The following is a 25338-nucleotide window of genomic DNA, read 5'->3' on the forward strand; positions in this document are numbered from 1 at the left end:
GCATTTCCACTTGCCAGCAATGACGTAGCGCCCGGGCTTTTACAAGTCGATGCAGTTAGGCTCCGTCTTTGAGACACAAGAGCTCCTACGGTACATACAGAGTAGAAGAGCAAGTACTACGATTTTGATGAACTAGACCATGTTGGGTGATCTTAAATATCAATTCGCTCTTAGACATCGTCGTCGTGAACTCCTCATTCAAGCAAGATAACCCACCTAGCACACACCAATCACCTCCAACGATGGATGCAAGTCCCAGCGTACCTGCCCTCTTCCGGACACCCTTCCAAGCTAACAGCCGCAGGCCGTGTCGACCTACAGCGTCGCCAGTCTAAGTTGGCTGACAATCCAGGCCGTTCCGCTCATCATCTGGCCATCCCTGATCAGCACCCTCCTCCGCATCGACTCTGCTTCCCAAAGTGCCCATTACGGTGTCACCAACGCCTCTCTGGAACAGTACTTTGCCCGCTCCTTGGGGCTTGCCCAACTAGCCTTCGCCGGTCTCCTACTCATTCAGTCCGGCACCCTCCCGCTTGATTCAGTAGTTGAGGGTTCGTACCGAATTCCCTCCTGCATTCTCTGGTCTGCTAACCTTCCTCGCCTATCTACTGAACCAGGCCCCGAAATCCCTTCCTCCCCAACGCCCACCGCCTCCGCCGCCGTGTTGGTCACAGCCATCTACCACGCGGCCGCGGCATCTTACACTTACTCGCGTTACCACTGGACTGGCCAGTCGGCCTATTTGCTTGGGTGTCTGGCGAGCAGCGCGCTGGCGGCGTCGGGGCTGTGGGTGCTCATGTTCGCGGGGGAGAGCAAGAAGCGGGTGAGCCGACGGACGGGCGCGGACAAGAGCACGAGTTCATGGCCGTTTCGGAATGCTGTAGCTGATCGGAAGAGGCGATGATGGAGTTCTATGTTACTCAGTCTCTTGGGCGTGGGCGTGGGCGTGGGCGTTGTCGCGATGTGGTAAGGAAGGCATTGAGACGATGGCTGTGATGGTCGGAGGGATATGTTCCGGCTGGCGTTTGGATCACAGACGGCACTGCTTACCGACTTGAGGGTGAAATATTCGTGAGCTGTCTCGAAGTTGTTATTTTCGACTACCGGTTCATCTCTCTGGGGCCATGGGGAGATATTCAAACCGCGCCCAACTCGTACAAAAACAAAGGAAGGGAGCAACCCTTGTCGAAAAAGCCCACGTCCGGCCGTATTCTGCCGACGCCAGTTTATAGAAGGCGCATCATGTGAATCTATCCCTCAGTGAATGCCTTTCCCCGCCCCCAACTCCTCATCAAAATCATGATGCCGCAACCATGCGGGCGGCGACTACTCGGTAGCACCCAATAGTGATTTAGGGCGCTCTTCACCTTCTAGGATGCATAAGAGCTCGTCCGACGGGCAGACGGCGCCGTCGCCTCGCCATTTCCAGCCACGACGGTATTGGCCTCTGCCGAATGGACGGCCTGCCGGCGGCTATACCACTCCTTCTCGCTCTTAACCACCTGCTCCAGAAGCGCCTCCTTCTCAAGCCACTCCTGCTTGTACAATTCCTCCCACTGCTTGCACTCGGCGCGCAATTGCTCCCCGTCCGCCTCGGCCCACTTCACTTGCAGCCGACACAGCTTCATCAGCCGCTCGAGCGGCATGGCGAGCTCCTCGGAAGAGAACCCTTGCTCCTCGGTCAAGGGGGTGAACATGTCGCCCGAGGATTCGTCCCCGGCGCTGCCCTCGTCACCGGCATCGTCCTGGCCAGCAGCATGCGACTGTGGCGTCTTGATAATGATTTTGAGGTTCCTGGATTTACCCGTCGCCGCCTGCATGCTCTTGGGAACTGGGTCGGAGGGCCGCAGGGCCTCGGTCTCGTGGACGGTGCGCATGTGCTTGGCCAGGGCGTCGGACCTAGTGAAGGCGCGGTCACATTCTATGCGAGGTGTTAGTCTACCTATGAAATAAGAAAGAGTAGGATTAAGGATCGTACCTGGGAGGTAGCAGTAGAAAGGTTTCTCCCTGGTGTGGCTCCTCATATGCGCCTTCAACGCGTATCCGCTCGCGTGTGGCATGCTTTTCCTCGAGCAGCCAACCCATTCGCAAGTGTACTTCTTTTGCCGGCTCTCGATGTGGTCGTTGTGGATGTGCTCGACCAGCCTGTCCATATTGCCCAAGTCCCCGGATCTGCACCCTTCCCACGCGCAGACCGTGATCTGCTCCTGGAAGTCATCCTCGTCTTGGCGCGCATTGACGGGCGAGCTGGGCACGTCGCCGTCGGTGTCCGAGGAGACGTCGGACATGCCCTCGAGCGGATCGTGCTCTGCTTCGGGGTCGTGGGCGGCCGCGGAGGGCGTGTTCGATCGGGCAGTGATCTTGAGGCGCTTGGCTGGCGGTCCGTCGTCCAAGACCTCGGTGGCCTCGTCGGGGAACTCATCCTCGGAGGAAGACATTGATGAAAGCGGCGAGTCATCCATTGGGGAATCTGGTTGGGTCATTGCCGAAAGATGTAAGGGGTGAAAGCTCAATGCGGACGGGAACTTGTGATTGATTGCAGGTTCGCAGAAAAAGGTCACGTCCTACACTGGGGCCGCCGGGTTCGGAAATCCGAGACCGCAGGTCAACAATATTGGGAGGTATTGATGCGTAATTTACAACCCAAGGAATAAGCCGACGTGTGCTTTCGGCGTCTCAACATGAGACGTTGAATCATAATATTGTTAGGTTCCTAGAGCATGCACATTATGCGTGTCGGCTGAAGGAACAGGCGGGTGCCAGCACCTAGACTGTGATACAGATGCACCCTGCAAGACACACTCACCTTGACCCTCCCTGGACTTCAGCTCTAGAAGGTTTGGGGAAGCGGATGGTGACAGTTGCTACCAGTTGAGAACTCTTGGCACTCGCCAGGGGCAATTGTCGCACTCGCCTGAGCCTGCAGGGTCTGTTTACCCCTCCCCCACTACCGGTATCACAAATTAACTTGTAGGTGCTGAGACTTTGCGCATGATCCTGCTTTACCCAAAGTCTCACTCGCAGATAAACCAACATCTGTGCCACTCCGGCTGTTTTGACGACTGCGCTTGCATATTGCTTCACTTCTCCTATCACCATGGCTCCTTCTACCAAGATATTTTCCCTCGAAGGGAGGGGCCTCAAGCTAGACACAGCGGAGGACCTCGAGGCTCACATTGCCGATCTTCGCGCAATGGATGACCTTGAGGAAGTGCACATGCTTGGTAACACACTCGGTGTTGGCGCATGCAAGCTGCTTGGCGAGGTGCTTGCGACAAAGAAGACTTTGCGCGTAAGTTGACACTGTGCTTCAACAGACCCGGGTGTTGCTGATTGCTGACCAATTGCCAGGTTGCCAATCTTGCCGACATCTTCACCGGCCGCCTCCTCAGCGAAATCCCCGAAGCGCTCTCCTCGCTCCTCACCTCGATCCTCAACCTCCCAAATCTCAACACCATCAACCTTAATGACAACGCCTTCGGCCTCAACACCCAGGCGCCCTTGGTCGCCTTCCTCGCGGCCCACGTGCCCCTGCAGCACCTGTACCTCAACAACAACGGCCTCGGCCCGCACGCCGGCATCCTGATTGCCGACGCCCTCTCGGAGCTGCACGCCAAGAAAGAGGAGGCGCGCAAGCAGGGGCAGAAGGTGCCTGACCTTGAGACTGTAATCTGCGGGCGCAACCGGCTCGAGAACGGCAGCATGACGGCGTGGGCTAAGGCGTTCAAGCTGCACAACCGGGTCAAGGAGGTTAAAATGGTGCAGAACGGGATCCGCCAGGAGGGCATCTCGCACTTGCTGAGCGAGGGTCTGCGCCACGCTTCGCGGCTCGAGGTGCTGGACCTGCAGGACAACACCTTCACGCTTCTGGGCGCGAAAGCGCTGGCTCAGGTCGCCCCCGGCTGGGCAGAGCTGGTCGAGTTGGGCGTCGGCGACTCGCTGCTCGGCGCCAAGGGTGGCGTCCTGCTGGCCAAGTCGCTCGGCAAGGGGCAGAACAAGAAGCTCAAGATTCTGCGGCTGCAATATAACGAAATTACGGCGCCGGGCGTCAAGGCTCTGGCCGAGGCTGTCGAGGAGGCTCTGCCGGTCCTGCAAAAGCTGGAGCTTAACGGCAACAAGTTCACCGAGGAGGACGAGTACATCATTGCGCTGCAGGACCTGTTCGAGAAGCGCAAGGAGGAACAGGCTGGCGACGTTGTCGTTGAGGACGATTGGGGCCTCGACAGCCTGAGCGACCTGGAGGAGGAGTCCGAGGCTGAAGAGGAAGAAGAAGGAGAGGAAGAGGAGGAGGAGGAGGATGTCGAAGAGAGGGCTGAGAAGCTTATCAAGGAGGCAGAGGAGGCACAAGAGGAGCCTGCTGCCCAGCGAAAAGACAAGGAGGTTGACGACCTCGCCGAGAAGTTGGGGAAGGCGACGATCTAGGCGACATGGTCAGGTGGATGAAAGCGGGATTCATCAGGACTACCTGGAGGAATACAGACGATACCCAACACAACTTGGTAAATAAGAGTTTGGCAGACGGCTATAGAGCATGAGCATTGTGTTCAATGCTGGGTAAGGGAGAGTGCAAGAAAATAAGCCTTTCCAAGCCAAGCTTGCTGATCCTGAACGTTGCAGTGTACGGTTAGGATGCAAGGTCATCAAACATGGTGGTTGCAATACCCAAGTTATCCAGCCCCAACGCCTACAACTACATTACACCACCAAGCTGTTTTTCTGACTCAACAACACGAGCTCGGAAGCAAGTCGAGCGAGACGTTATGGCCACCGCCCTCTTGAGGTTAACAAATTGATATCAGGCCATCTGATGTTTCCGGAATTTGCCTCGGAAGCGACATATAGACAACTTGTGGACTTCCCGCCAAAAGGTCTGAAGTGAGATGGGACGACATCATACTTCGGTCATCAAAAGAAACCATCCAATCCCAATCGGACATCTTCAACCACACATCACCATCTTTATTCCGCCAACTCATTCAACTATCTCAGCTTCATCAATCCTACTTCATCAACCGTAGCAGGTACATCATTATTTCTTACAGATACTATACCAGAATACACAAGATGGCCAACTGGATCGTCTTTGAAACCACCGACTCGGTCATTGAAATCCTCTGGGACGTCGCCCTCGCCTTCTTCGTCGTCCGCCTCGCCGCCCTCTACGCTGCCCTGACCCTGCTCCCAGCCTGGTCCCTGATGTTCCTCCTGCATCACCTCCACCACAACCTCCCTCCCTCCATCGTCTCAATCTGGAAAGGCAATCCGCATCTGCTTGCCTGTGTCTTGACCTGGCTCGCTGCGCTCGCCGCCGCCTGGTTCTTGGTCAGGAAGTTTGAGGTCCCCCGCGTGTGGCCATTCCGGCTCGCGATGGGCGCGTCGGGCGCTGTGGTCGGGATGGGGATGGAGGCGGTGGTGAGCGGGATGGGGTATGAGTTTTTGGGGTGGGAGAGGATGGAGGATTTGGTGGTGGTGGGCGGCGGGTGGAAGATGGGGATGGGCGCCGTGGTTGGGATGGCGACGATGCCGGTCCTGGCGATGGGCCCGGAGAGGTGGTTGGAGAAGCGCGCTGCTGTGCTGAGGCATAGACAGCGGGAGAAGATGGGCGAAGTGTGAGTTTGCATGACTGTGGTGGGGCGGTGTTGGTGGCCTTGATGAATGGAAAGCTAACGAGGATGTAGGCTGCATGTTGTCGTGGAGGAGAAGAGGAAGGAGGCGGGTGGTCTCTAACGACCGGGACGAGGTTTGGGGATGGTCTGCGGAGAGATGGTAAGGTGAAACTACTCAGTGTGTCCATGGCTTCTGGGTTTCATCTTCATTGATATTGTCCATGATCATTGTACATAATCATACCTGAGATTGGCGAAGGCAAACCAGCTGGGGCGGGCGGATGGCGTTTAGGGAGGGATGCTAGGGAGCAAGAACCTGAAGGAAACCAGAGGCTGGCGTCAGGGTATCAAGAATGAAAATCCTATAACTAATGAAGCATACCAAGTCTTTCTTGCGAATTGAAAGGGAGACCTGTTGGAATCTACAAAGCACGCTCATCTCGCGGTTCTTGATGTTGGCTGAACCTTCATCCTTGCATGGACTCTGCGATGAGCCTCAGCTGTCTTGCTGAATCGCTCTCCCGTCAATGTATGGCAATCAAGGTGGTATATTAACGGAAATGCGGGATTTCACTGCAAACGTTCCACTTCTTGAATTGTCGTCTCCCGTTCGACAGTGGTTTATATCATGCTGGTGATACAAGTTCGATGGCCGATCGCGTCCATCTCCGTTTCTTCCACGCATCTTCCATCGACATTCCTCAGCTCCACCAACGATGAGAGAGGCCTTGAGCAGTTTTCAACATCAGCCTAAAGTTCGAAATATGAATCTCCCTCTGCCTCCCGGGCATGGGCCGAACCATGCGCTGGACTGTCATCTGTCGGGGAAGGTCCGAACAAAGGGGTCAGGTTCCTATTCAGATCCCTGTTCCATTCCATTTTTGCGATGGCGTCTGAGATGGTGAGCTGAACTGCCACGAACGGAGTCGTCTCGTACACTCTTGGCGGCTCTGTTGATCTGTGGTAATTGTTTATAACTTGCCGAACTGATCCCGCTCTGAGATCCTGTTTCCTCATGCTCCTTGTGCCTGACTTCTGTCACCGAGAGCAAAATGCTGTCTTCCTTGTGCTTCTTGTCGCTCCTTTTGCGATCCTTCCAACCACGGTCGCCCTCCCGGCTGGTGTTGAGCTTGGCCCTGGAGAGGATGTTCAAGTATAATGGGAGGGGACGACTGTGACAACCACCATCTGGCTCGCGGCAACGTCAACAAATAGCCCGAGCTCTACAGTAACACAGACAACTACGAACTCTTCTCCTGTCGCCACGTCTCAATCACCGCTCCCGTCGACGACCACCTCGCTTGGCACTAGCCAGACTGTTACCACAACTACCAGTTCGACCGCTCCATCTACTGGCACGACGGTCACGGTGGCTTCGGGCTACCGCAATGCTCTCTACCTCACCAATTGGTCCGTCTCATGAAGTGTATTTAAAAAGGGGGTTGCAAGCTAATCGTCTCAGGGGTACCTATGGCGCCAACTACCAACCCCAGCAGCTCCCAGGGAACAAGATCACTCACGTTCTCTACGCATTCGCCGACATTGCGTCTGATGCACGGTTGATGTAGACAAACACAAGTCGTCCAGACTTGAACTGACAGTGTCAAGGAAATTGTCGGACTCTTATACGGACCTCGAGAAGCACTACTCGGGAGACCCGTAGGACGATATGGGACTCAACGCTTACGGCTGCGTCAAGCAGTTGTACCTCCTGAAGAAGAGGCAAAGGCACTTCAAGACGCTCCTGTCCATCGGCGGCTGGACCTACTCGCCCAAGTTCGCTCCTGTGGCAGCAACGGAGGCCGGACGCCAACGCTTCTGGAACTCATCCGCCACACCGCTAAAGTTACCGCCCTGCGCCTCCAGACCTGCCGCCAGGCCCTCGGCGCCTACGCCGCGAGCCACCACTTCCTGCTGACAATCAAGTCGCCGGCCTGCCGCAAAAAAAAACAACACCATGAAACTCGGGGAGATGGACCCGCTGCTCGACGCCTGGCACATCATGGTCCACGACTACGCCGGCTCCTGGGGCTCGACCACGGGCCACCAGTCCAACCTGCGCGCGGACCCGTCCAACCCGCAGGCCACCAAGTTCAGCACCGAGCGCGCCATCACCGACTACGTCGCGCGCGGTATCCCCGCGGCCAAGATTGTCCTCGGCATGCCGCTGTACGGCCGGGCGTTTGAGAACACCAAGGGCCTGGGCCAGCCGTACGCCAGCGTCGAGCCGGGTTCGATCCAGGCGGGCGTGTATCTCTGTGAGGACCTTCCACGGCCTGGGGTCAAGGAAATCCATGACGAGTCGGCCGGGGCGAACTACAGCTTTGATGAGGCCAAGGGGGAGCTGGTGTCGTATGACAATGTGTTCGGCGCGCAGAAGAAGGCCGAGTATCTCGTGAATAAGAGTCTGGGCGGGGCTGTGTTCTGGGAGACGGTCGGGGACATGACTGGAAACGGGAGCTTGGTGAGTGCGCTTGCCGGCGGGATGGGCAGGTTGGAGACGGCGGAGAATTGGTTGTCGTACCCGGAAAGTCGGTATCAGAATATCAAGAACGGGATGCCCGGGGCGTGATGGGGCTGAGGATGCGGAGGAGAGAGGTTATTTCTTTTAAGGATTCTCGGTTCTTGTTTGGACTCAAACGTTTGGTTCTCGACTTGTTTGTCTTTGTCGACTCGGTATCTGGTGGGTTGGCGAGCTGCATGTAATTCCTTCGTCAATCTCCTCGGAGTATCTACATCGGATACACGATGGCATAGAGCTTTGGTTCGCGTTGACATCCCCTGGTTTGCGTCCAATGTCGGGATATCACATTGTTAACAGCTTGGCAAAAGTCCATTCCAACGGCGGTTACCGGAATTCAAAAAAGGGAGGCTGTTCAGTTGTCTTAGACATCCACGTCAACCCCAAGACATGGATGGTCGTCAGGATGTGAAACTCATGCCAGCCACCTCCAGCGTTCTTTAGAGTTTTTGTCTGAACATCTAAACGATAGGTATCTTGACTGTATGTATATACACAGCTGCAGAGGTTTGAGTCGCTGACCCAAAGCGTCGTCTTTGAGCCCGTTACTAGAGACAGATCTAGTCTCGCCTGTAGTCCACTAACATCTCCCATATTCAGTAGCAACACCAGCTCCGGCCACAGACCGTAGCTGAAACCTCCTGTGGGCAACCAAGAACTGCCAGCAGCACAGCACCACCCCAGGTAAAGAACACAAAAGTTCTACCACCCCCAACCTCTCCACCTTCCCTTGCCCCTTTTTGTCCGGCACGCAAAGCAAAGACTTCTACAACATAAACACCCCAAAGCCACCAGCCAACCCCGCCACAACAGCCGCCCAAACCACATTCCTCAGCCCAGCAATCCCGCCAACTCCCGACCCAACCGGGACAGCAGCATTCCCCGTCCCATTGGTATTGGCACCCACACCCAGCAGTCCAGACCCGGTGGTCTGCGCCGCCACAGCCGTGATCAAGGTCCTCGTGACTCCGTTACTGACCGTCGTCAGCGTGGTCAGCGCCGTCGCTGAGGCTCCGCCACCACCACTGCCGGCAGAAGCAGTCGCCGTCAGCAGTGTGCTGAGGACATCATCCAGGCCCGTGGCCGTGGCCGTGGCCGTCTCCAGGAGTGAGCCGCTTTCTTCGGCCCTGTCGTTACCGCTTCCCGGTAAGGGCTGCAGGCTGGGCGAGGCCGGGTTATGGCCGGTAGTGCTGTTACTGCCGCCGTGGTGGGGGAGCGGGGCGCGGCCGCCTGTTGGGTGGGCGGCGCCTGAGGTACTGAGGCCGGCGGTGGCGTTTGCGAAGAGATAGCCTTGGGCTGGAGCGACGAAGGAGGAGTGGCCGGTGCTTGAGGACGTGGTGATGGTGGAGGCGGCCCCGGCGATATGAGTGAGGGAGCTGAGCGCGGCCAAGGTGGTCGAGCTTGAGTCGCCGATGGCGAGGGTGGTGCTGTCTGACGCGGCAACTGCGGCGGTTGTCTCAGCGGCTGCTTCTGCAGTTGTTTGGCCGGTGATGGGCGTGAAGAATGCGATACCCCCGAGGGCAGATGATATCGCCGCTACAGCAGTCGTGGCTCCAGATACTGCCGCTGCTGTGGAGGTATCCCCGACAGCTGCTGAAGTTGTCCCGCTCACGATTCGCGTAAAGGATGCAGACACTTGCGCGGCTTCAGATGTGGCAGCTTGAGGAGTCTGCGGGGAGGGTTAGCGTAGGGTCCCACGCAGCTAGGCGAGGGAGTGTACATACCGAAGTTGTAAGGGTCAGAGAACTGGGGAGCGGCAGTGGAGACGCGGCAGCGCCCTCGCCGAGGCCCGGAGGCTGCCTCAGCCCCCCTGCCGGAGCCAGAGTTGCAGTCACAACCGGTTGAGCTCCCCCCTGACTCGCGATTACAGAAACTGCCGCCGAGGTTTCCACGACGGCCGAGGGAGCGATGGCATCCCCGTTTGCCAGCGCTGGCAACGGTTGGAGTAGGACTGGAGATTCGTTGGCCTGCAAGCCAGGGGGTTGTCTCAAGCCGGATGCTGCTGCGGCCGAGTTGGCAGCAGCGGCAGCGGATGCAGCAGCAGCCGCGCTGGCTTGTTGAGCCGCAAGAACCTCTGGAGGGATCGGAGTGGCTGCGGGTGCGTTGTTGCCAACAGTTTGTATGCTAAAAGTACTGTCATTGCCGTTGACCGCTCCGGCGTTCCCGTTGTTGTCCCGCTGGGGAATGGCAGCGACGTCCTGGGCGGCAGCGGCCAGGAGGGCCGCAACGAAAGTACCAGTTGGAATATGCATCTTCTTCGTTGAGATACTACGGGCCGGTCCGTAGCTATTAAGCCAGGTCCAAGCTGGCGTGGTCAAAGGTCGAACAGGAGAAGGTGTTGGTTTATAGAACGTAGAGTAACAAATACGCTGACCTGCAGTCACGAAGAGAATGGTATAATAAGAGAAGAGAACTTAAAGAGCTGAACAAGACTCGCGTCAGGAAGAACGGCTGAGGCGCGGACAGAGAGATGACGAGAGAGGGAGGAACTTGGGTATATGGGAGGATATAAGCACAGGACGTCTGGACATGATCCGCGACACAGGAGTTAAAGCATCACGCTTCGATGTCATGATTCCCTTGGCTCACTGCCATAATGTTTGCCGTTGAGGGTACATCGACAGGTGACTGCAAGGGGTAGGGCGGGACAAGTATTCGCTTAAGACGGAACGTCCCATCATGGATCGAGGGACAGTTGTGCATCCCAACCGGTCATCAAAGTCCTGCATCAACAGATGGACCCGCATCTGAAGCATCCGTCCAAGTTCCGGCTTGGAGGTGGAGGCTCGACGAGGCAAAAGTTGGGATGGACAAGGGGTCAGAGCCTTGCTCTGATACAGCCCTGCGACGATGAAACTTGCCTCCTGCCAGACAGCCTTTCCATGTTAGCGAGCGTTGGAACCAACCACATAAATCACTAGCAGAATGCGAAGAAATGCGGGACTTGAGTTAAGCTCCTTGGCAGGTTATTGAAACAAAGTTGCCTCAAGCCGGCCGCCAGTTGCTGGGGCCGTCCCAGAGATTGAGCATGGTGGACGCGAAGGCCAAGTTGGGAATTTTCGAAGGACTTCTAGCTCTCCCTATGCTTTGAAATAGCTGCCGACGCTGCACTTTGTTTCCCAAATGAGATGGGGGGTTTTGATCTTCAGGTCGACAATTTCATTCTGCCCTAATTGGGAGGTCTGAATTGTGGGAGCCTTGGGATACTCGGGTAGCGAAGTAGCAGTGTACTTCGACCGCAGCCAACAAGCATCGGGTCATGAACAGCTGTTTGGGTTGGGCTCTGGCAAGGGAGGAAGCAAGACAAAAAGAGAAGAGGGCGAGGGCGTGTAGTCCTCAAGGTGCGGCCAGCCAGACGACCACTGGCGACGACTGCAGCTGGTCGCAAAGATGGCCGGCTCAAATGTCGTGAATGTCGTGGCGAACAAGATTCCGTTGCGCGGAGTTTTTAGAATAAGGTACAAGCGGTCGGTTTGTCCGGTGTTGTTATACATCCGCTGATACCCTTCAGGCACAATCGGTCTCTTTCTAGCAGACGGTTGTGTTGAGTGTCGAACAAAATTGAGCGTGACGGAAGATCAAATGTGGATTCCGCTCAATGTGCCAATCTCACCCTTGGCATCTAAACACACAGTGCTCTGCCGCTGCAACCCGCCTAAATTCCGACTGCTAGGAGCTCTCACAGTCCCACACTCCCAGCGACCCTCCAGGACACGACACACACCAATCCATCAGGTTAACACCTGCTCCGGTCGGCAAGATGGGCTGGTTCAACGGCTGGTTTGGCCTCGACAACAGCGGCTCTGACCCGCTGCGGCGGCTGGACCCAAAGCTGCGCGAGTTTCTCGAAAAGGAGTCGCCCGTCAAGTACAACACTCCGACGCCACCGACACCACAATTACATCAACAACAGCCGTCACCACCCCCTCAACACACCCAGCAAGAGAAGCAAGAACGAAAACAACCACAGTCCGACATCACCCAACAACAACAACAACAACAACAACAAAAACCCGCTGTCCCCCCAGAATCCCTCTACCCCGACGGCCGCTACGCCCACCTCTGGAAGACATACCGCCCCCTATCAGCCATCGAAGCCGAGACCAAGACCGACAACGAGAAGCTGACGGACGTGCTTGAGGCCTTCAAGGAGCGCAAGGCGCAGATTGGGCGCGCGGCCCTGGAAAACTGCGCCGAGGAGCAGTTCGACTGGACCGCGTGCATGAAATCCGGCTCGTGGACGGCGCGCATGACCATGTGCCGGGACGAGGTGCGCAAGTTTGAGCGGTGCTACAACGCGCAGAGCCGGCTACTCAAGGCGCTCGGCTACCTGAGCGTGCAGGGGCGGAACCCGGAGGTGGATGAGGAGATCCAGATGCGGGCCGACGAGCTGTTCCACCGGATGCTGGCGCAGGAGAAAGAGATTGAGAAGGCCAGAGAGGAAGGGAGGGCTGTGCCTGCCTTCAAGCCGCTTCTGGAAGAGAAGAAGGAGGTGGGCGGGACCGCCGCGGGACCCGCGGCTAAGAGTCCCGATGCGTATGAGCCGAGCGAGGCCACGGTCGCGGCGTGGAAGGAGAAGCTGGCCAAGCTGCCGCCCGAGGATCGCGAGGCTGAGGAGAAGGCGCTGCGGGCCGAGCACAGGGCCAAAGCCGAATTGGCGGCCCAGGTTCAGAACTTGTGGCAGGAGCAGGCAAAAGAGAGGGAAAAGCGCAAAGCTGAGGGCAAGGAGACGATTATGGACAGGTTTTCGGCCTTGGCTGGGTCGTGGTCTGGGCCGAAGTCGACGTGATTGCAGACTGTTTTGGAACCCATGTACGAATATTCGCTGTATCTCTCGTTCGTCACATATTCACGACACCAGATCACCAGAGAGGGTTCATCATGTCGTTATTGGGAGTGCTACCTGCCCTCCAACACGGCCGCTGTCCGCTCCAAGAAGGCATTGAACTCTCTGATCTGCTTCAATGCCCCGCCGCCTTCACTCCTGGTGCATGCTTGATCGGCCACCCGACTGATCAGCAACTCCAGATTGGCCAAGTCGGCCTTTTTCTGCTCGGCCGGGCTCAGTTCAGGTGCTGCCTGCCCCTGTTCGACTGCCAAGTCGATGTCGTGCATGGCCGACGAGAGGGATATGTGACGCTACAAGCCGGTCAGCCAGCCATCAGCGAAAATCTCCCTGAAAGACCTTACTAAAGCTTCCTTGCTATCAGCCTCGTGCCGTATCCTTATCGCGTCCATCCGCAGCGCCACCTGCTCCCTCTCGGCCCGGATGCGCAAGATGTTGTCCCGCAGCGTCAGCTTTTCCTTCTGCGCCGCCCGCACCCGCTTGCGGAGGGCATGGAGCGTGTCCAGCGCGATGGTCTACGCCTCCGTCAGTTACTGTGCCTTTGGAAGACAGCCCCACGTTGCAACTTACATGCTCCAGCAGCCGCGTCCTCAACTCTTCCTGGAACGCCTCGAGCGCCCGGTACATCGTCTTCTGCTCCCTCCTGGTTGCCGCGTCCTCGGCTGCCCTGGCGCGCTCCTCGAGCTTTTCCATGTACGCCTCGATGAGTTCTTCGCAGAGCTTCGAGAGCACATCAATTGCATTGACGCCGCCGCGGTCAGCGAACGGTATGTCGCTGTTAAGGTCTGCGCTTTGCTCGTCCTCGGTTTCCTCGGCTTTGGAGCCGCGTGACGGCTTAGTGAAGCGCTGAACCGTGACGGGAACGGACCCGGTTGGCTTCTCTGTCTCGTCGTCATCTGCGCCCCTGTGCTTCTTTACTTGCCTCCTCGGCTTAGGCTTGGCCTTCGGCTGACGCTGGAGTGGTGGTTCGGGTGATGGTTGAGGCTGCGGTTGTGGTTGAGCCCTGACGGAAAGCCTGCCCCGGGGTCTCTTGGACGGTTGTTGTTGTTGGGCAGGACTAATCACCTTCCTCCTCCTCCGCCGCTTCGGTGCTGGTGATTCCTCTGTCGCGCCAGAACCCAGCTCAGGCGACGGAGCAGGCTGACTCCGCCGAGGACGCTTCCTGCCCAAACGCTGGGCGGCTTCCTCTTCTCCCTCCTCTTCTATTTCTTCTGCTCGCTCCTCCTCCTCTGGCTCCTCTTGTTCCGCCGCCTGTTCAACCCCGACATCCTGACCCTCATCAGCTTGCACAACCTCCTCATGCATCACAATCTCTTCCTCCTTCTCTTCCACCATGACCATCTCACTCTCCGCCACACTACTCCCCGACATCCTCCCGGGCGCTCTCCTCCCAGCAACTATCCCAGCCCCTGCCCTAACCCTTCTCGAAGCCCCAGCACTCCTCCGCGTGGCCATCCGCCTCTCAATCGGCGACGAATTCCCCACGGCGTCGGCATCCCCATCCCCATCTCCACCTCCATCGACACCCTCCTCAGCAGCCAAGACCTTCTGCAGCAGCGCACTCGACCCGACCACGGGCGTGCCCGCTCCCGTGCGCAGCAGGCGGCGACGGCCGCTTCCCGGCGCGTCGGCGGGGCTCTCGGTAACTTCCATTTCCTCTGGTGGCGGCAGTGGCAGGGGTAGGTCTTGTGTTCTTCCTCTTCGACGAGAGGTTGATGAGGAGGAGGGTGGCTCGAACGAGAGGCGTTTTGTGGCGGAGATTACGCTCGAGAGGGGCCCGCGTTGATGGCGTGGATGGGCTGATGAGATTGCGGTTGCTGCTGTGGGAGGTAGAGGAGCGGCATCGGCCATGGGGTGGTTTTCGTTTTCCGGTTCGGTTTCGCGGTCTTGGGGAGCAGGGGATTGGGAGGGGAGGGTTGAGGGAGACGCGGGGATGGTTTCTCCGGCTTCGGTGCTGTGGTCGGGCAGGCTGTAGACATCGTGCTCGGTGGTTGTGTGTACTTTTGGCTGTGCTACGGAATTCAGATCTAGTCGTCTCCGCTTCGCAGATGCGTTGGGGGATGGTCGTGTGGTTGGCGCTGGGCCGGGGATCGCTGACGGTTCATCGGCCGGTAGCTCTTCGGCATTGTCCGCAGGTTCTTCAGCGACGGGGATGATGAAGCCGAAATCGATATCTCCGACATTGTGTCTCCTAGAGTTGCCATCAGTTTGGAATCGTTCCCAATGAGCGTAGGGGCAAGGTACCCTGCCCCACGCATGCGGTCTCGCATGCGTTCCTCTCCTGGTGGGTGTCAGCTTGTTAGTACTTTGAGGGGATTTTGACCATGGACATACTCGTCGCCATCGCTCCTCAACTTGATCGACGTATAACTTCTTACATGTCTCAAAAATCTGGGTTAGGTACAAGCGCTGGAATTCTCCCCCACTGATGTTGGAGCTCTCGAGCTTGATGGGAATCCGAGGTGACGCGCTTCGGGTTGTTTAGACGCGACGTTCGTTACGACCGTAACTTACAAGGACCTACAAGCCCCACACTGAACCGCGCTAACTTGTGGGGCAGCCGGGCCGTCAGCACCCTGCCTGGTACCGAGTTGAGCAAGTCGAGAAAAACGCCTCCTCGTTCAGAACGAAGACACACATAGCCCAACACACAAAGGTTGCATGATCGCATCACCTCTTCATATTTGACCTCGTTGTATTCATCTTCAGTGTATTATTCTCCTGTTTGCCGTCAAACTACCGCGGGCAGTGCCAGCCTGCCTGGTTCGAACAATCCTGGGGAGATTCGGTCCCCTCTACCTTATATGTCACAACTCATCACAAGTCTTCATTTTCTACACCCTCGGCCGTTTCGCCTTGTCCAACGGACTCTGTGATGGCCCATTCCCGGTTTTCGTGAATCGTGTAGCTTCAGGGGTGCTGTTAGCTGTGGTGTGAGATTCAAACCGGATCACAAGAGACCTACGATGTGCGGTCCCTCGCCTCCAACGCCTGGATCCCATACTCCATAACAAGCAGTTCCCGGTAGCGAAACGGAATCTTGGCTGGTACGCCCTCGAAATTGTGACTCGCAGCGGATAAAGGTACGTATCCCGGTCCGTCAGTCTTCTTCCGTAATTCGGTGCAGACTTAGGTACCATAGCACGATCTCACTGCCGTCTTTGCAGCTCAGCAGCCTTAGCCTGCCCTCGCTATCTGGATGGCTCAGGTTATATCGGACTGCGTACGCATTCATAAAGAGGCCGGTCTTTGTATCAATCCACCTCGCGTCGGCGGGGTGCAGCGCGTCTGCTTGTTCGCGGTCCTTTGCATACGGGCTGAGTTCCAGCAGATATCTGCTGGCCCTAGGTATGCCGGAGCCCTGGAAAGAGAAGGTGGACATGTTGTAGTATGCGGCAAGGAAGAAGATATCGGATTCCGAGACGTGCATGCTGACGTCCTGGCGCAGCGGCAGCAACTTTGACAAACGGCCACATCAGCTTTCGGCTAGTTATGCAAAGTGATGGCGGGAAAAGCCTACTTGTTTGGACCACCACCATCCGAGAAGGGCGCTGTGCATCAGCCATGTCTCGATGCCTAGGTCGTTGCAGGCGGCCAGGTACGTCCGCACGAGGTTTCGTATTGCCGTGTCTTGCTCGGCATCTGTAAGTTGGCCTTTGGAAAACCTGGGAATCTGTCAGCCGTCGTCATGGGCAGGCCGATATTACTGCTTCCAGGTTCACCTCAGGCCGTCTTAAACTCGACGGTCAGTACGCTCACCACAAGACATGGAATCAGGCCACTTACAGATGTTCGGAGGTGATGGACCATTATCTCCTTGCCTCATCACGGGAGCTGTCTTCAGTGGAACCGCACCACATGTCGAAACCAGCAAGTGTACTAGCAAGAAGTATCCCAGAGGCAGCATGGAAAAGAATTTTAATATCAAACGCCAAGTACGTTCCACGTGTAACTCAAGCCACTGGGTCTTCCGGATTCGAGAACTGGCTGAAGAATGGAAAGAAAACTGACTGGCAGAGGCGCAAGGGCCTTCACATGGAAAGCGGGACGTGAGGTTATTAGTAGGCAGGGTATTGATGACATGCGCAATCCCCGGAAACCCTTTCAAGTATCTAGCCATCGATGGAATAGGTCCCCATATGGGGTCGTATTCCGTTGGGGCCCATGGTTGTTTGCCCTGCCGCTTACCCGCATCAACGACTACCGTATACATATTGTAGGCGACCGCGCAACCGCGCGGCAGTTATCATCATCGGCGCACATGTCAATGCTCATAAGCTGCTGGCGTCCGGCAGCGCGGTACCGAGATAACGTTCCGCCGCAATCTTGTGTCGAAGTTCTAGGCGATATTACTGTGTAGGCGCCTTGGTGTGCGGATGCGGCAAAGCACGATGCGTCAACCCCTGTCCTCTACCACGAAGACGCTTCTTCAAACAGGTTCCCCTGGGTCCCTGAACTTGTTGAGGGATTTCTAGTTCCTGTCTTCACATTGACGTCGAGTGATGTGGATTGTCTGCAGCACGCATAGAGCTTGCCATTCTATATCAGCGAGTCTATATCAGCGAGTCTATGTCAGCGACTGAATGTGTGGGCTGATGTGGTCAAGATTGGATGGGAGTGTCTTGGTTGAGAGTGAATACGTGCATACAATAATACACTCTTCCTGACGTAGAAGTCTGCTGCGGGAAGTGGGATGCCCGGCCGCTGACCAGCTGCGTCGTCGCTGGTCCAGTTGGACTCATCTGGGTTTAACAGAGTACTCTTGCATTGTTGCGAAGAATACACGCTGCCGCCGAAGCGGAACGAGACTCGGGCTTCCTGTCTCTCCCGTCACGAACCGGCATCGAAGCCCGAAGAGCTCCGCCAGGGGCCGGGCTTGGCCCGGGTCTCCCGGAGTCATCGGCCTGCCGATCAAGACAGGCAAGTGCGGAAACCGAACAGGAGCGTCTCACACGCCGATCGGCTATCTCGCCTTAGTAGACCCGGTTGAAATGTGCCTGATCATGTTTGGCCTTGGAAGATTCGCTGCGTTTAAGAAGCCAACGGAAGTTACGAGGTGGTGGAGTAGTAATTTTGAACCCTAACCCAAAGGTTAGTTAGTTTGCTACCTTACGCGGCCGGATGAGAGCTAGGGGCTGAACCCATGTTCCAGCTCTGGTGCCACGCCCGCTGTCATCTTCGTTTCTTTAGTTTCGACAACCACCCATACCTCCAGATTTCGAACGCACAACTCCGCGATTATCTCAGAGAGGTACGACCGCAAGCCTGTCGATTTTGCGCGCTTGAAGGCAGCGCAGCGCCTACGGACTTGATCCTACCGTCAACGAACTTGACAGAGCCTCACTCGCCTCGTCCTTGCAGGTGACACCTCGAGTAATGCAATCATAGAACCTCTGCGCCCGACAGGCAAATACACGGACGTCTCGATAGCTTCGACCTGAGGATTTGCCTTTGGTACAAGATGGGGTGGACCGTGAGTTGGACATATTCGGTCTTCACGACAGCGCAGGGACTAACGCCAGCCTCTTAGATCTTTAGGATAGCGGCCGACTTGTGCCACATCACATCCAAGTGCATCCTCATATTCTCCATCCACCGAAACAGGAGCTCCGAAGGTCAGTTTGACTGGCGTTTTCTTGGAAGTTTGACACAAGGGCTCACGTTGCGTTGCTCCGCAGGCGTCTCCCTCCTGACGCAGCTCTTCTACGCCCTGGTCTTCATTACGCGCTACACAGACCTCTTCCGGGAGTCCTTCGCATGGAACTACTTCTTCAAGGTCTTCTACCTTCTCTCGTCCTTTTATACCATCGCCATCATGCGCTTCGTCTACCCGCGAACCCGTGAACGCGAAGTCGCCTGGAAGCTAAGCGCCCTGATTTTGGTCGGCGTAACGGTCCTGTCGCCCTTCATCATGATGATCTTTGACGAATCCAGACACTGGAGTTTTCAGGAGGTATGCTTCGCCGCCCTCCATTTCTCTCCCTCCTCCACCATCACCTCTAACGTCGACGCGTCCAGTACCTCTGGGTCTTCTCGCAAGTCCTCGAATCCGTCGCCGTCCTTCCGCAGCTCCTCCTCCTGCGGCAGACCACCATCCCGACCGTCATCACCTCGTTTTACATCGTCTTCCTGGGCTCGTACCGCGGCCTGTACCTGCTCAACTGGATCCAGGGCGAGCTCGACACCAACATGAAGACGCCCAACCCCATCTCGGTCATCTTCGGCGTCGTCCAGACGGCCCTCTACCTCGACTTTGCCTGGGTCTATTGGTCACGCCAGCGCGTCAAGCTGCGCAACGGCGGCGTCGTCGACGCCGATGACCTCTCGCGCGGCTGGCTGCTGCGCCGCATCTTTGGCAGCAAGCGGTTCACGCAGGACATTGACGGCGCCGCCAGCGATGACGAGGAGAGCGCCCCCGCGCTCGGTGGCGGGAGGCGGACTAACTACAACCACCACTATGGCGGCGGCAGTGGTGGTGGTGTTGGTGGCAGACCTAAATGGGGATCCCGCGGCATTTCGATCAGTGCCGACGAAGGGGTGCTGGAGCACGAGCGGGCGCGGGTTCTGGATGGTGATAATGACGATGAAGAGCACGGCGTTACGGATATTGTGGACCCGGATGCCAAGATGCGCGATCCGGATGAGTTGGCCAGGGCGCTGGATGAGGATGGAGATCTTGATGGCGCGGGGTCATCATCACAGCAGAAGCAGGCGACAGCGCACACTGACTCGCAGGGGCAACCCAGCGGGGTGAGGAATGGGGATGAATGGGATGATGATTGAAGGGTGCATGGAGCTGGTGCATGCGTGCCTGGTATTTGGGACAAGGGTATGTCTGGATGGTGGTGAATTTGAAGTCTCAAATCTGTATTTGAAAGACTACGACATGTACATGGCTAGGTCTCCTCGGCGCCTGGATCCCTATGGGACTGGTAATGGGTGTTTAGGTGTTGGTTGGATTTGAGCTATCGACTTTGGCAGAGAGTTTGATCAGATCAAGGTTACATAAACCGCATATATATCTCACCTGGCTACGACGCATAGAAACCGTTTCGCATGCGTCAGGGAATGGTAGCAACCCGTAAACGGACAGCTGGAGCTCTCAAAATCGCACAACAAGGTGACATCGACGGAGGCATCGCCCTTTCCCCTCACGCACACAAGGGGAGGTCGAAGGGAGAAACCAGTAAATGCAGGCTCTTAACGCTCCATGCAACCATGCAATTATTCGAGCAAGTGAGTGGCCGCGTAGTAGCATCGCATGTCATACTAATACACACAAGATATACCACACATCTCCAGACTAGACAGTCTAGGGTCGATTCCCAATCTCAACCAAACCGGCAGGTAACACGCTCACCCAATCATGTCCTCCCTCGCTCACTCATCATCCCTCAACCGCGAAACATTCGGGCCCGCCCTCGCCAAACTCTGCCTCAGCATCTCCAACGCGCCCTTCCTCTTAGCCTCCCTCGACTTCAACTCCCTCTTCTCCTCCTCGCTGTACATACTTAATCGCTTCCTAGGCGAAGGCGTGCCTGCTGCCCTAGACGACGCGACCGAGGATTCCCGCAGGAGCCTGTCCCTATCAGGCGTCATGATCGACCTCCTCTGGGGCGTGCCGGCCACGAACGGCGAACCCTCGCGGCTGCGCGGCCCCGGGGTGCCGTTATTGGCGGGCCCGGCGGAACCCAGCCGGAGGCGGCGCATCTGGCTCTCGAGCACGTCGATGTCGCCGCTGCGCTTCTCGGCCATGCTGGTCATCTTGTTGATGGTGCGGATAATGGCGTCAACGGTGGGCACGGGGCCCTTGCCGGTGGCTGCGCCCACCGAGGCGATCTTTGCTTTGAGTAGGGTCAGTGCCTCTTCCGTTTCGGCGAGGAGCTTGGAGAAGGCGGCGTAGGAGCGGCGGAGCTCGTTTTGCTGCGTTACCTGCTCCGCGCTGAGGGGCAGGGATTTGGTGACGGAAATTTGATAGGGGTCGGTGTGTGAGGTGATAATCTTGCGCATGTCTTCCTCCTTTGCGCGGAGCTTGGCCAACTCTTTGGCAAAGCTCCTGATGGAGTCTTCGAGGCCCTCGCGGTCTTGGATGCGGCCTGCTGCGAGCTTCGGTGCTAGTTCGTCGTCGAGAATGGCGCCGAGCTCTTCTGCCTCGATTAGGACCCAATCATCGGGGTTCTCAAGGTCTTCCTTGTGCCGGCCGCCCTGCTTGAACTGCGTCGTGTGGCCGAGGATGAACGACTGCAGTGATCGCGAGTTGAGGCCCAGCCTGTCTATCATGCGGTTGATATCCCTCCATAATGTCTCGCATGCGCCGGGAACTTCATCCCGTCCTGGCGCCGCCGTCTCGAGCTTTGATTCGACCGCTAGGAATTCATGCATCTGCAGGGTCGGCTCGAGCTCCGAATGCAGAATCTGCTGGATGCCTTCATCTTCTGGGTCGACGAGCAGATGCTCCTCAGCCCGCGCTTTCTCTGCAAGCTTCCGCTGCGCTTGCACGTTGGGGTCCACTTGAGGGCGTTGACCAGTGCTGAATCCAAGGGCTGTTGATGGTTGGGACGCTGCCTTCCTGGCCAGAATATGTGTAGCTACCCCTGGAGCGCTGAAAGACCGGCCGGGTTCGCTAGGTCTAAAAAGGCTGCTTCGGTTGCCTCGTACCGGGCTGGGCGAACGAGGGCTCTGGGGAATGGGCGCTGCCTTCGGGAACAGAGGCGGCACATTTTTGGTGATCTCACCAAACAACGGCCGCGGCTGCTCGGCATCGGTGCGAGAAATGGCCGAGAACGTGCTCCCACCCATCCCGCCAAATGAGCTCTGGGGTGTAATTCCGGGTCCAAATCCGGTGGTTGGACTGAGATCCTTGGCAACATCAATGCCGCTTCCTTCGCTTGCAGCTTCCGACTCATACTCGCCTTCGTCCCTCTCTTCTCCCTCCTCCTCTTCCTCCTCTTCCTCCTCTTCCTCCTCTTCCTCCTCTTCCTCCTCTTCCTCCTCTTCCTCCTCTTCCTCCTCTTCCTCGCCCCCCTCCTCTGAAAGGCCCTCTTCATCGGCGCTGTCAGGTACAGCAGGCAAGGTGGCCGGTTGCTTTGACGGCGGCTTGCCGAGAAAATCTGGTGGTAATGGTGCTTCCTCGGCAGTCGGGGATTTCGACTCCTTTTCCTCGGACTTGGTCCTGGCAAGGATAGAATCGGAAGGGAGCGGTGCGGCCTCTGGCAAGGGTTCTGCCTTCGGTTTGACCGACTCGTCCTTCTTCGGGGGCTTACCCAAGAAGTCGGGCGGTAGCGGGGCCACCTCTTCCTTGACCGGTGGTGTGGTGACTGTTGTTGGTGAGTATTCCGATCCCGAAGACGATGAACTCAAATGATAGGCCGCCTTACTAGTAGTATCAGGCGGGAGAGGTGCCTCCGGAATCTCGGAAAGATCCGCCTTGCCCTCATCTTCCTGCTTGACCTTTGGCGTTCCAAATATCGATGTGGCCGGCTTAGAGGCCCCAAAAATGTTGCTGATTCCCCCGGACGAAGAAAGCTTCGACCCGAAGAGTCCGCCAGCGGGTGCTGCACTCTTGAAGTCGAACTTCTGGGGAGCTGGCGTGCTCGTGGGTGTCGTGGATTGGTGGCTAAAGATTGATTTGGGCTTTTGAGAGAGAGGTGGTGTAGTGGCATCCATGTCCTCATCTTTCGATTCAGGGGCTGCTGCCGGCTGCTTGGCGGCATCCTCCAGCGAGAGCCCGAATCCGCTGCCAAACAAGGACTTGCTTGCACCTTCTTTCGGCTTCTCGTTATCATTGGCCGTCGACTTATCTGCCTTAAACGTCGTTCCAAGAACGAAGGACGAGCTGCCAAGCGCAGGCTTGTCCGCTTTGGCAGCTGGAGGCGGGAAGGCTGTGTCGGTGTCCATAGAGACCTCGGGTGCACTCGAAGTCAAGGCACCGCCAGGCTTGGACCCAAAGATACTCGTGCCACCAGTGGCACCACCCAGCCCTGCAAAGCCACCCTTGCTGGCAAAAGTTGCAAACCCACCGGTAGCGGGTGACGCGCTGCTGCCGAAGATCTTACCAGGGCTTGGTGCGGCGCTTGAGAACCCACTTTGGCCAAATGCCGGTGCCGCAGCACTCGTCGAGCCGGCCGCCCATGGAGAAACCTTGTTTCCCAAGCCGATTGACGAAGATTGGCCAAAGGCAGGAGCCGCTGGTTTGCCTCCGAAAGCAGACGCGCCAAAAGCAGGCGCACTTGGAGCAGCCGCAGCTGGTTTGCTACCAAATGAACTGGAACCAAACGCTGGGGTTGTGGACGCACCTGCGGGCGTCGACCAGAGTGATGGCTTCGCCCCGAGTGTCGACGCACCGCCGAAAGCGGGCGTTGGGGCAGCTGTGGATCCGAATGCCGGAGCCTTGTTAGCTGGGGACCCGAACGCGCCGGGAGCAGAGGTGGCCGGTGCCGGAGTCGTGAAAGCTGGAGCGACAGCATCGCCGGTAATAATTCCAGGGTATGTTGTCCCTCCACGGATCGACTCGTTGTAAACGATCCACCACGCCGCCAGGACGCCCTCGTTGTTGAGGACCCACAAGCCAGGTAGAGGTCCAGGAGAGAACTCCATTTCGTCGGTCGGTATCGGCCTGTACACCTTGTCCTTGCTGGACAAGTCGAGCGCCGCTCCAACCGGGTATGTCTCGGTCAAGTCCTCGCCCATCGGCAGCTGCGCTCGCCTAGAATCGTCCGCTAGTTCTGTCATTGTGAAGACATTGGTTATGGCTTCGGCGGGTTTGTCGCTTGCCAAGGGGGTCTTGGACCGAGTCAACAGACCAACACTCTCCGTCGCAGTCGATGAAACGAGAAGGAGGTCCTGGAGGTTCGGAGGGAAATCCTTAAGCCGCAGCACAGTATGGTGGGGAACTTTATCGAACACAAACGGCTCGACCGGATCGGTGAGCTTCTGGAAGGTAAAGCTGGCTGTCCCACCAGGTGGCTGTTGCCGAGTAATGATATGGAAGACCGAGGGATCTTGGCTGTTTGTTGGGCTATAGACGGTAAGGAACACATGGTTCTCCAGCCATGCAACCGAAGAAACTAGCCGAATCAATACGAGTATGGGGGAAAGCCCGACGACAGGAGAGAACGTACCATGAAAGTGGCCCAGATTCGGCGGTTTTGGTATGTGAGCTTTCTCGACACCATCGGGCGTCATTTGGTAGATTGAGCCGTCCGCCATGCCTGCCACCAACTGTTTGCCCTTCGTGCTCCATGCTGCGCAGCTAACTTGTGAGCGTAGAGATGGCCCATTTGGTCCGGACACCAGTTTGCGTTCCGCCAAATTTGCCATGAAGAGATTCCCATTGTTTGTGACGATGGCGCAAAGACCGGCAGACTCGGGCATTGGATTGGGGATCAGAGCCCGCAGCGTCTCGCTGTTTGTACTGAGCTCAAAGGCAGCTTGTGTGCTCCCCTGAATGAGCGCCTGAACATCGTACACAGCGAGACCGCCGCCTGTCTCAGCAGAGAGAATCAGGTACTGTTCGTCGGCGGTGAAAGCGAGCTGGGAGATTCTGATCGGAAGCGGCACCTTGGCCTGGGGAGTGAATGACCGCACTTCACTGTCGCCATTCTTTTCGCCCTCGAAGGCTTTCCGTACCGACTCGGTCGTAGCAACGTGGACGGCATCGGGGCCGGCAGCAGCAACTAGGCCCTTGCGGGAGGCAACGCTGAGGAGCGACGCCGTCGGCGCAGGAGGAGGGGACCATTTCGACGTCAGTTGAACTTTGGCGTCACCAGCGATTGAGAGAAAACCAAGCCCCTAAAATGGCACCGTCAGCAGGCCGGCCATAACTGGTAGAAATGCAAGTGATGCTGGTACTACCTCTGTGTTGATGACCTCGAGATCACTGCCCTGCGACACTCCTCCCGCTCCGCCAGCGGAAGGCCCCATCATGTTGCCGCCTTTAATGCCAAAAGCCATGGCTACGGTAAAGGTCGCCTAGCTTCTTCAAACGAGGTCGTGAATTTAGGTGCGGACTCGGGTCATTGGCGGGTGATATCGCGAGCGGGAGTGCAGGGGGTTTCAGCAGCTGGCGCGAATGGGGACCAGCTGGAAGTAAACAATCGGACGGGCGTCTATGCTGATGCGGTGTTGGATGGTGAAATCGAGAAAGAGCTTTACGCAGAATCCTCCGTCAGTGGCTCGGCAAAATAACCAAGATGAATTTTCGTTCTTGCTAGCGGTTGGCAAAGTCGAGATACCAGCTCTTCAACTCCTTGAAAGAGACGCGACCCACGATTTTCTGCCCTGCCCGTTGCCTGCCAGCAATCCGCTGCATCAGCCAGCCAAGAACCGCCTGCCACTTCGATTTTGTTACTCGTTTTAGCTACTTC

At 57.1% G+C, this 25338-nt stretch overlaps 12 protein-coding genes across 12 annotated transcripts; 7 read left to right on the forward strand and 5 right to left on the reverse strand.

The window, feature by feature from the left end:
• The first annotated feature begins 99 nt into the window (after window positions 1–99).
• N657DRAFT_639173 (uncharacterized protein) lies at window positions 100–1261 on the forward strand. The gene is made up of 3 exons (XM_062791728.1): window positions 100–248; window positions 305–551; window positions 618–1261. Exons 1-3 carry the CDS (start codon window positions 243–245, stop codon window positions 902–904), a joined length of 540 nt encoding a protein of 179 aa, XP_062652453.1. The 5' UTR covers window positions 100–242; the 3' UTR covers window positions 905–1261.
• A 109-nt stretch (window positions 1262–1370) lies between these two features.
• On the reverse strand, window positions 1371–2438 carry N657DRAFT_676437 (uncharacterized protein; the record flags this gene model as incomplete). The annotated part of the gene is made up of 2 exons (XM_062795895.1): window positions 1371–1921; window positions 1979–2438. 2 exons carry the CDS (start codon window positions 2436–2438, stop codon window positions 1371–1373), a joined length of 1011 nt encoding a protein of 336 aa, XP_062652454.1.
• A 659-nt stretch (window positions 2439–3097) lies between these two features.
• On the forward strand, window positions 3098–4422 carry N657DRAFT_563261 (RNI-like protein; the record flags this gene model as incomplete). The annotated part of the gene is made up of 2 exons (XM_062788199.1): window positions 3098–3292; window positions 3352–4422. The coding sequence occupies 2 exons, from the start codon at window positions 3098–3100 to the stop codon at window positions 4420–4422; spliced, it is 1266 nt and encodes a 421-aa protein (XP_062652455.1).
• Window positions 4423–4799: 377 nt separating this feature from the next.
• N657DRAFT_35778 (uncharacterized protein) lies at window positions 4800–5758 on the forward strand. Its single transcript, XM_062786955.1, has one exon. It carries the CDS (start codon window positions 5065–5067, stop codon window positions 5611–5613), a length of 549 nt encoding a protein of 182 aa, XP_062652456.1. The 5' UTR covers window positions 4800–5064; the 3' UTR covers window positions 5614–5758.
• An 863-nt stretch (window positions 5759–6621) lies between these two features.
• On the forward strand, window positions 6622–8178 carry N657DRAFT_652298 (glycoside hydrolase family 18 protein; the record flags this gene model as incomplete). The annotated part of the gene is made up of 6 exons (XM_062794282.1): window positions 6622–6759; window positions 6844–7016; window positions 7069–7170; window position 7208; window positions 7270–7451; window positions 7533–8178. 6 exons carry the CDS (start codon window positions 6622–6624, stop codon window positions 8176–8178), a joined length of 1242 nt encoding a protein of 413 aa, XP_062652457.1.
• A 715-nt stretch (window positions 8179–8893) lies between these two features.
• N657DRAFT_686185 (uncharacterized protein) lies at window positions 8894–10379 on the reverse strand (the record flags this gene model as incomplete). Its single annotated transcript, XM_062796819.1, has 2 exons — window positions 8894–9796; window positions 9852–10379. 2 exons carry the CDS (start codon window positions 10377–10379, stop codon window positions 8894–8896), a joined length of 1431 nt encoding a protein of 476 aa, XP_062652458.1.
• Window positions 10380–11723: 1344 nt separating this feature from the next.
• Window positions 11724–13266, forward strand: N657DRAFT_639177 (uncharacterized protein). Its single transcript, XM_062791729.1, has one exon. The coding sequence runs from the start codon at window positions 11888–11890 to the stop codon at window positions 12914–12916; it is 1029 nt and encodes a 342-aa protein (XP_062652459.1). The 5' UTR covers window positions 11724–11887; the 3' UTR covers window positions 12917–13266.
• Window positions 13234–15409, reverse strand: N657DRAFT_639178 (uncharacterized protein). The gene is made up of 4 exons (XM_062791730.1): window positions 15308–15409; window positions 15218–15254; window positions 13544–15164; window positions 13234–13488 (listed from the first exon to the last, which is right to left on the reverse strand). The coding sequence occupies exons 1-4, from the start codon at window positions 15315–15317 to the stop codon at window positions 13267–13269; spliced, it is 1890 nt and encodes a 629-aa protein (XP_062652460.1). The 5' UTR covers window positions 15318–15409; the 3' UTR covers window positions 13234–13266.
• Window positions 15410–15973: 564 nt separating this feature from the next.
• On the reverse strand, window positions 15974–16516 carry N657DRAFT_639182 (uncharacterized protein). The gene has a single exon (XM_062791731.1). The coding sequence runs from the start codon at window positions 16401–16403 to the stop codon at window positions 16074–16076; it is 330 nt and encodes a 109-aa protein (XP_062652461.1). The 5' UTR covers window positions 16404–16516; the 3' UTR covers window positions 15974–16073.
• On the forward strand, window positions 16444–17522 carry N657DRAFT_35871 (uncharacterized protein). The gene is made up of 3 exons (XM_062786961.1): window positions 16444–16617; window positions 16772–16908; window positions 17000–17522. The coding sequence occupies exons 1-3, from the start codon at window positions 16546–16548 to the stop codon at window positions 17331–17333; spliced, it is 543 nt and encodes a 180-aa protein (XP_062652462.1). The 5' UTR covers window positions 16444–16545; the 3' UTR covers window positions 17334–17522.
• A 605-nt stretch (window positions 17523–18127) lies between these two features.
• N657DRAFT_639183 (uncharacterized protein) lies at window positions 18128–20192 on the forward strand. The gene is made up of 4 exons (XM_062791732.1): window positions 18128–18446; window positions 18504–18588; window positions 18652–18926; window positions 18992–20192. The coding sequence occupies exons 1-4, from the start codon at window positions 18435–18437 to the stop codon at window positions 19754–19756; spliced, it is 1137 nt and encodes a 378-aa protein (XP_062652463.1). The 5' UTR covers window positions 18128–18434; the 3' UTR covers window positions 19757–20192.
• Window positions 20193–20262: 70 nt separating this feature from the next.
• On the reverse strand, window positions 20263–24925 carry N657DRAFT_660290 (uncharacterized protein; the record flags this gene model as incomplete). The annotated part of the gene is made up of 3 exons (XM_062795035.1): window positions 20263–24039; window positions 24094–24763; window positions 24827–24925. 3 exons carry the CDS (start codon window positions 24923–24925, stop codon window positions 20354–20356), a joined length of 4455 nt encoding a protein of 1484 aa, XP_062652464.1. The 3' UTR covers window positions 20263–20353.
• Between the last annotated feature and the right edge of the window lie 413 nt (window positions 24926–25338).

This window comes from Parathielavia appendiculata, assembly GCF_033297405.1.
Source record: "Parathielavia appendiculata strain CBS 731.68 unplaced genomic scaffold N657scaffold_1, whole genome shotgun sequence".
NCBI lineage: Eukaryota > Fungi > Ascomycota > Sordariomycetes > Sordariales > Chaetomiaceae > Parathielavia > Parathielavia appendiculata.

Excerpts from the sequence above, each read along its gene's own strand:
- N657DRAFT_639177 (XM_062791729.1), top strand. The coding sequence starts at position 11,888 with ATGGGCTGGTTCAACGGCTGGTTTGGCCTCGACAACAGCGGCTCTGAC.
- N657DRAFT_35778 (XM_062786955.1), top strand. The coding sequence starts at position 5,065 with ATGGCCAACTGGATCGTCTTTGAAACCACCGACTCGGTCATTGAAATC.
- N657DRAFT_639183 (XM_062791732.1), top strand. Across the intron at positions 18,589-18,651 it reads CCGAAACAGGAGCTCCGAAG|GCGTCTCCCTCCTGACGCAG; the intron begins GTCAGTTTGACT and ends GTTGCTCCGCAG. Across the intron at positions 18,927-18,991 it reads GACACTGGAGTTTTCAGGAG|TACCTCTGGGTCTTCTCGCA; the intron begins GTATGCTTCGCC and ends CGACGCGTCCAG.
- N657DRAFT_35871 (XM_062786961.1), top strand. The coding sequence starts at position 16,546 with ATGCCTAGGTCGTTGCAGGCGGCCAGGTACGTCCGCACGAGGTTTCGT. Across the intron at positions 16,618-16,771 it reads CCGTGTCTTGCTCGGCATCT|GTGATGGACCATTATCTCCT; the intron begins GTAAGTTGGCCT and ends AGATGTTCGGAG. Across the intron at positions 16,909-16,999 it reads ATTTTAATATCAAACGCCAA|GGCCTTCACATGGAAAGCGG; the intron begins GTACGTTCCACG and ends CAGAGGCGCAAG.
- N657DRAFT_639173 (XM_062791728.1), top strand. Across the intron at positions 552-617 it reads GCTTGATTCAGTAGTTGAGG|GCCCCGAAATCCCTTCCTCC; the intron begins GTTCGTACCGAA and ends CTACTGAACCAG.
- N657DRAFT_639182 (XM_062791731.1), bottom strand. The coding sequence starts at position 16,403 with ATGCACGTCTCGGAATCCGATATCTTCTTCCTTGCCGCATACTACAAC.
- N657DRAFT_639178 (XM_062791730.1), bottom strand. Across the intron at positions 15,165-15,217 it reads GACCGCATGCGTGGGGCAGG|GAGACACAATGTCGGAGATA; the intron begins GTACCTTGCCCC and ends TGGCAACTCTAG. Across the intron at positions 13,489-13,543 it reads GGACGCGGCTGCTGGAGCAT|ACCATCGCGCTGGACACGCT; the intron begins GTAAGTTGCAAC and ends ACGGAGGCGTAG.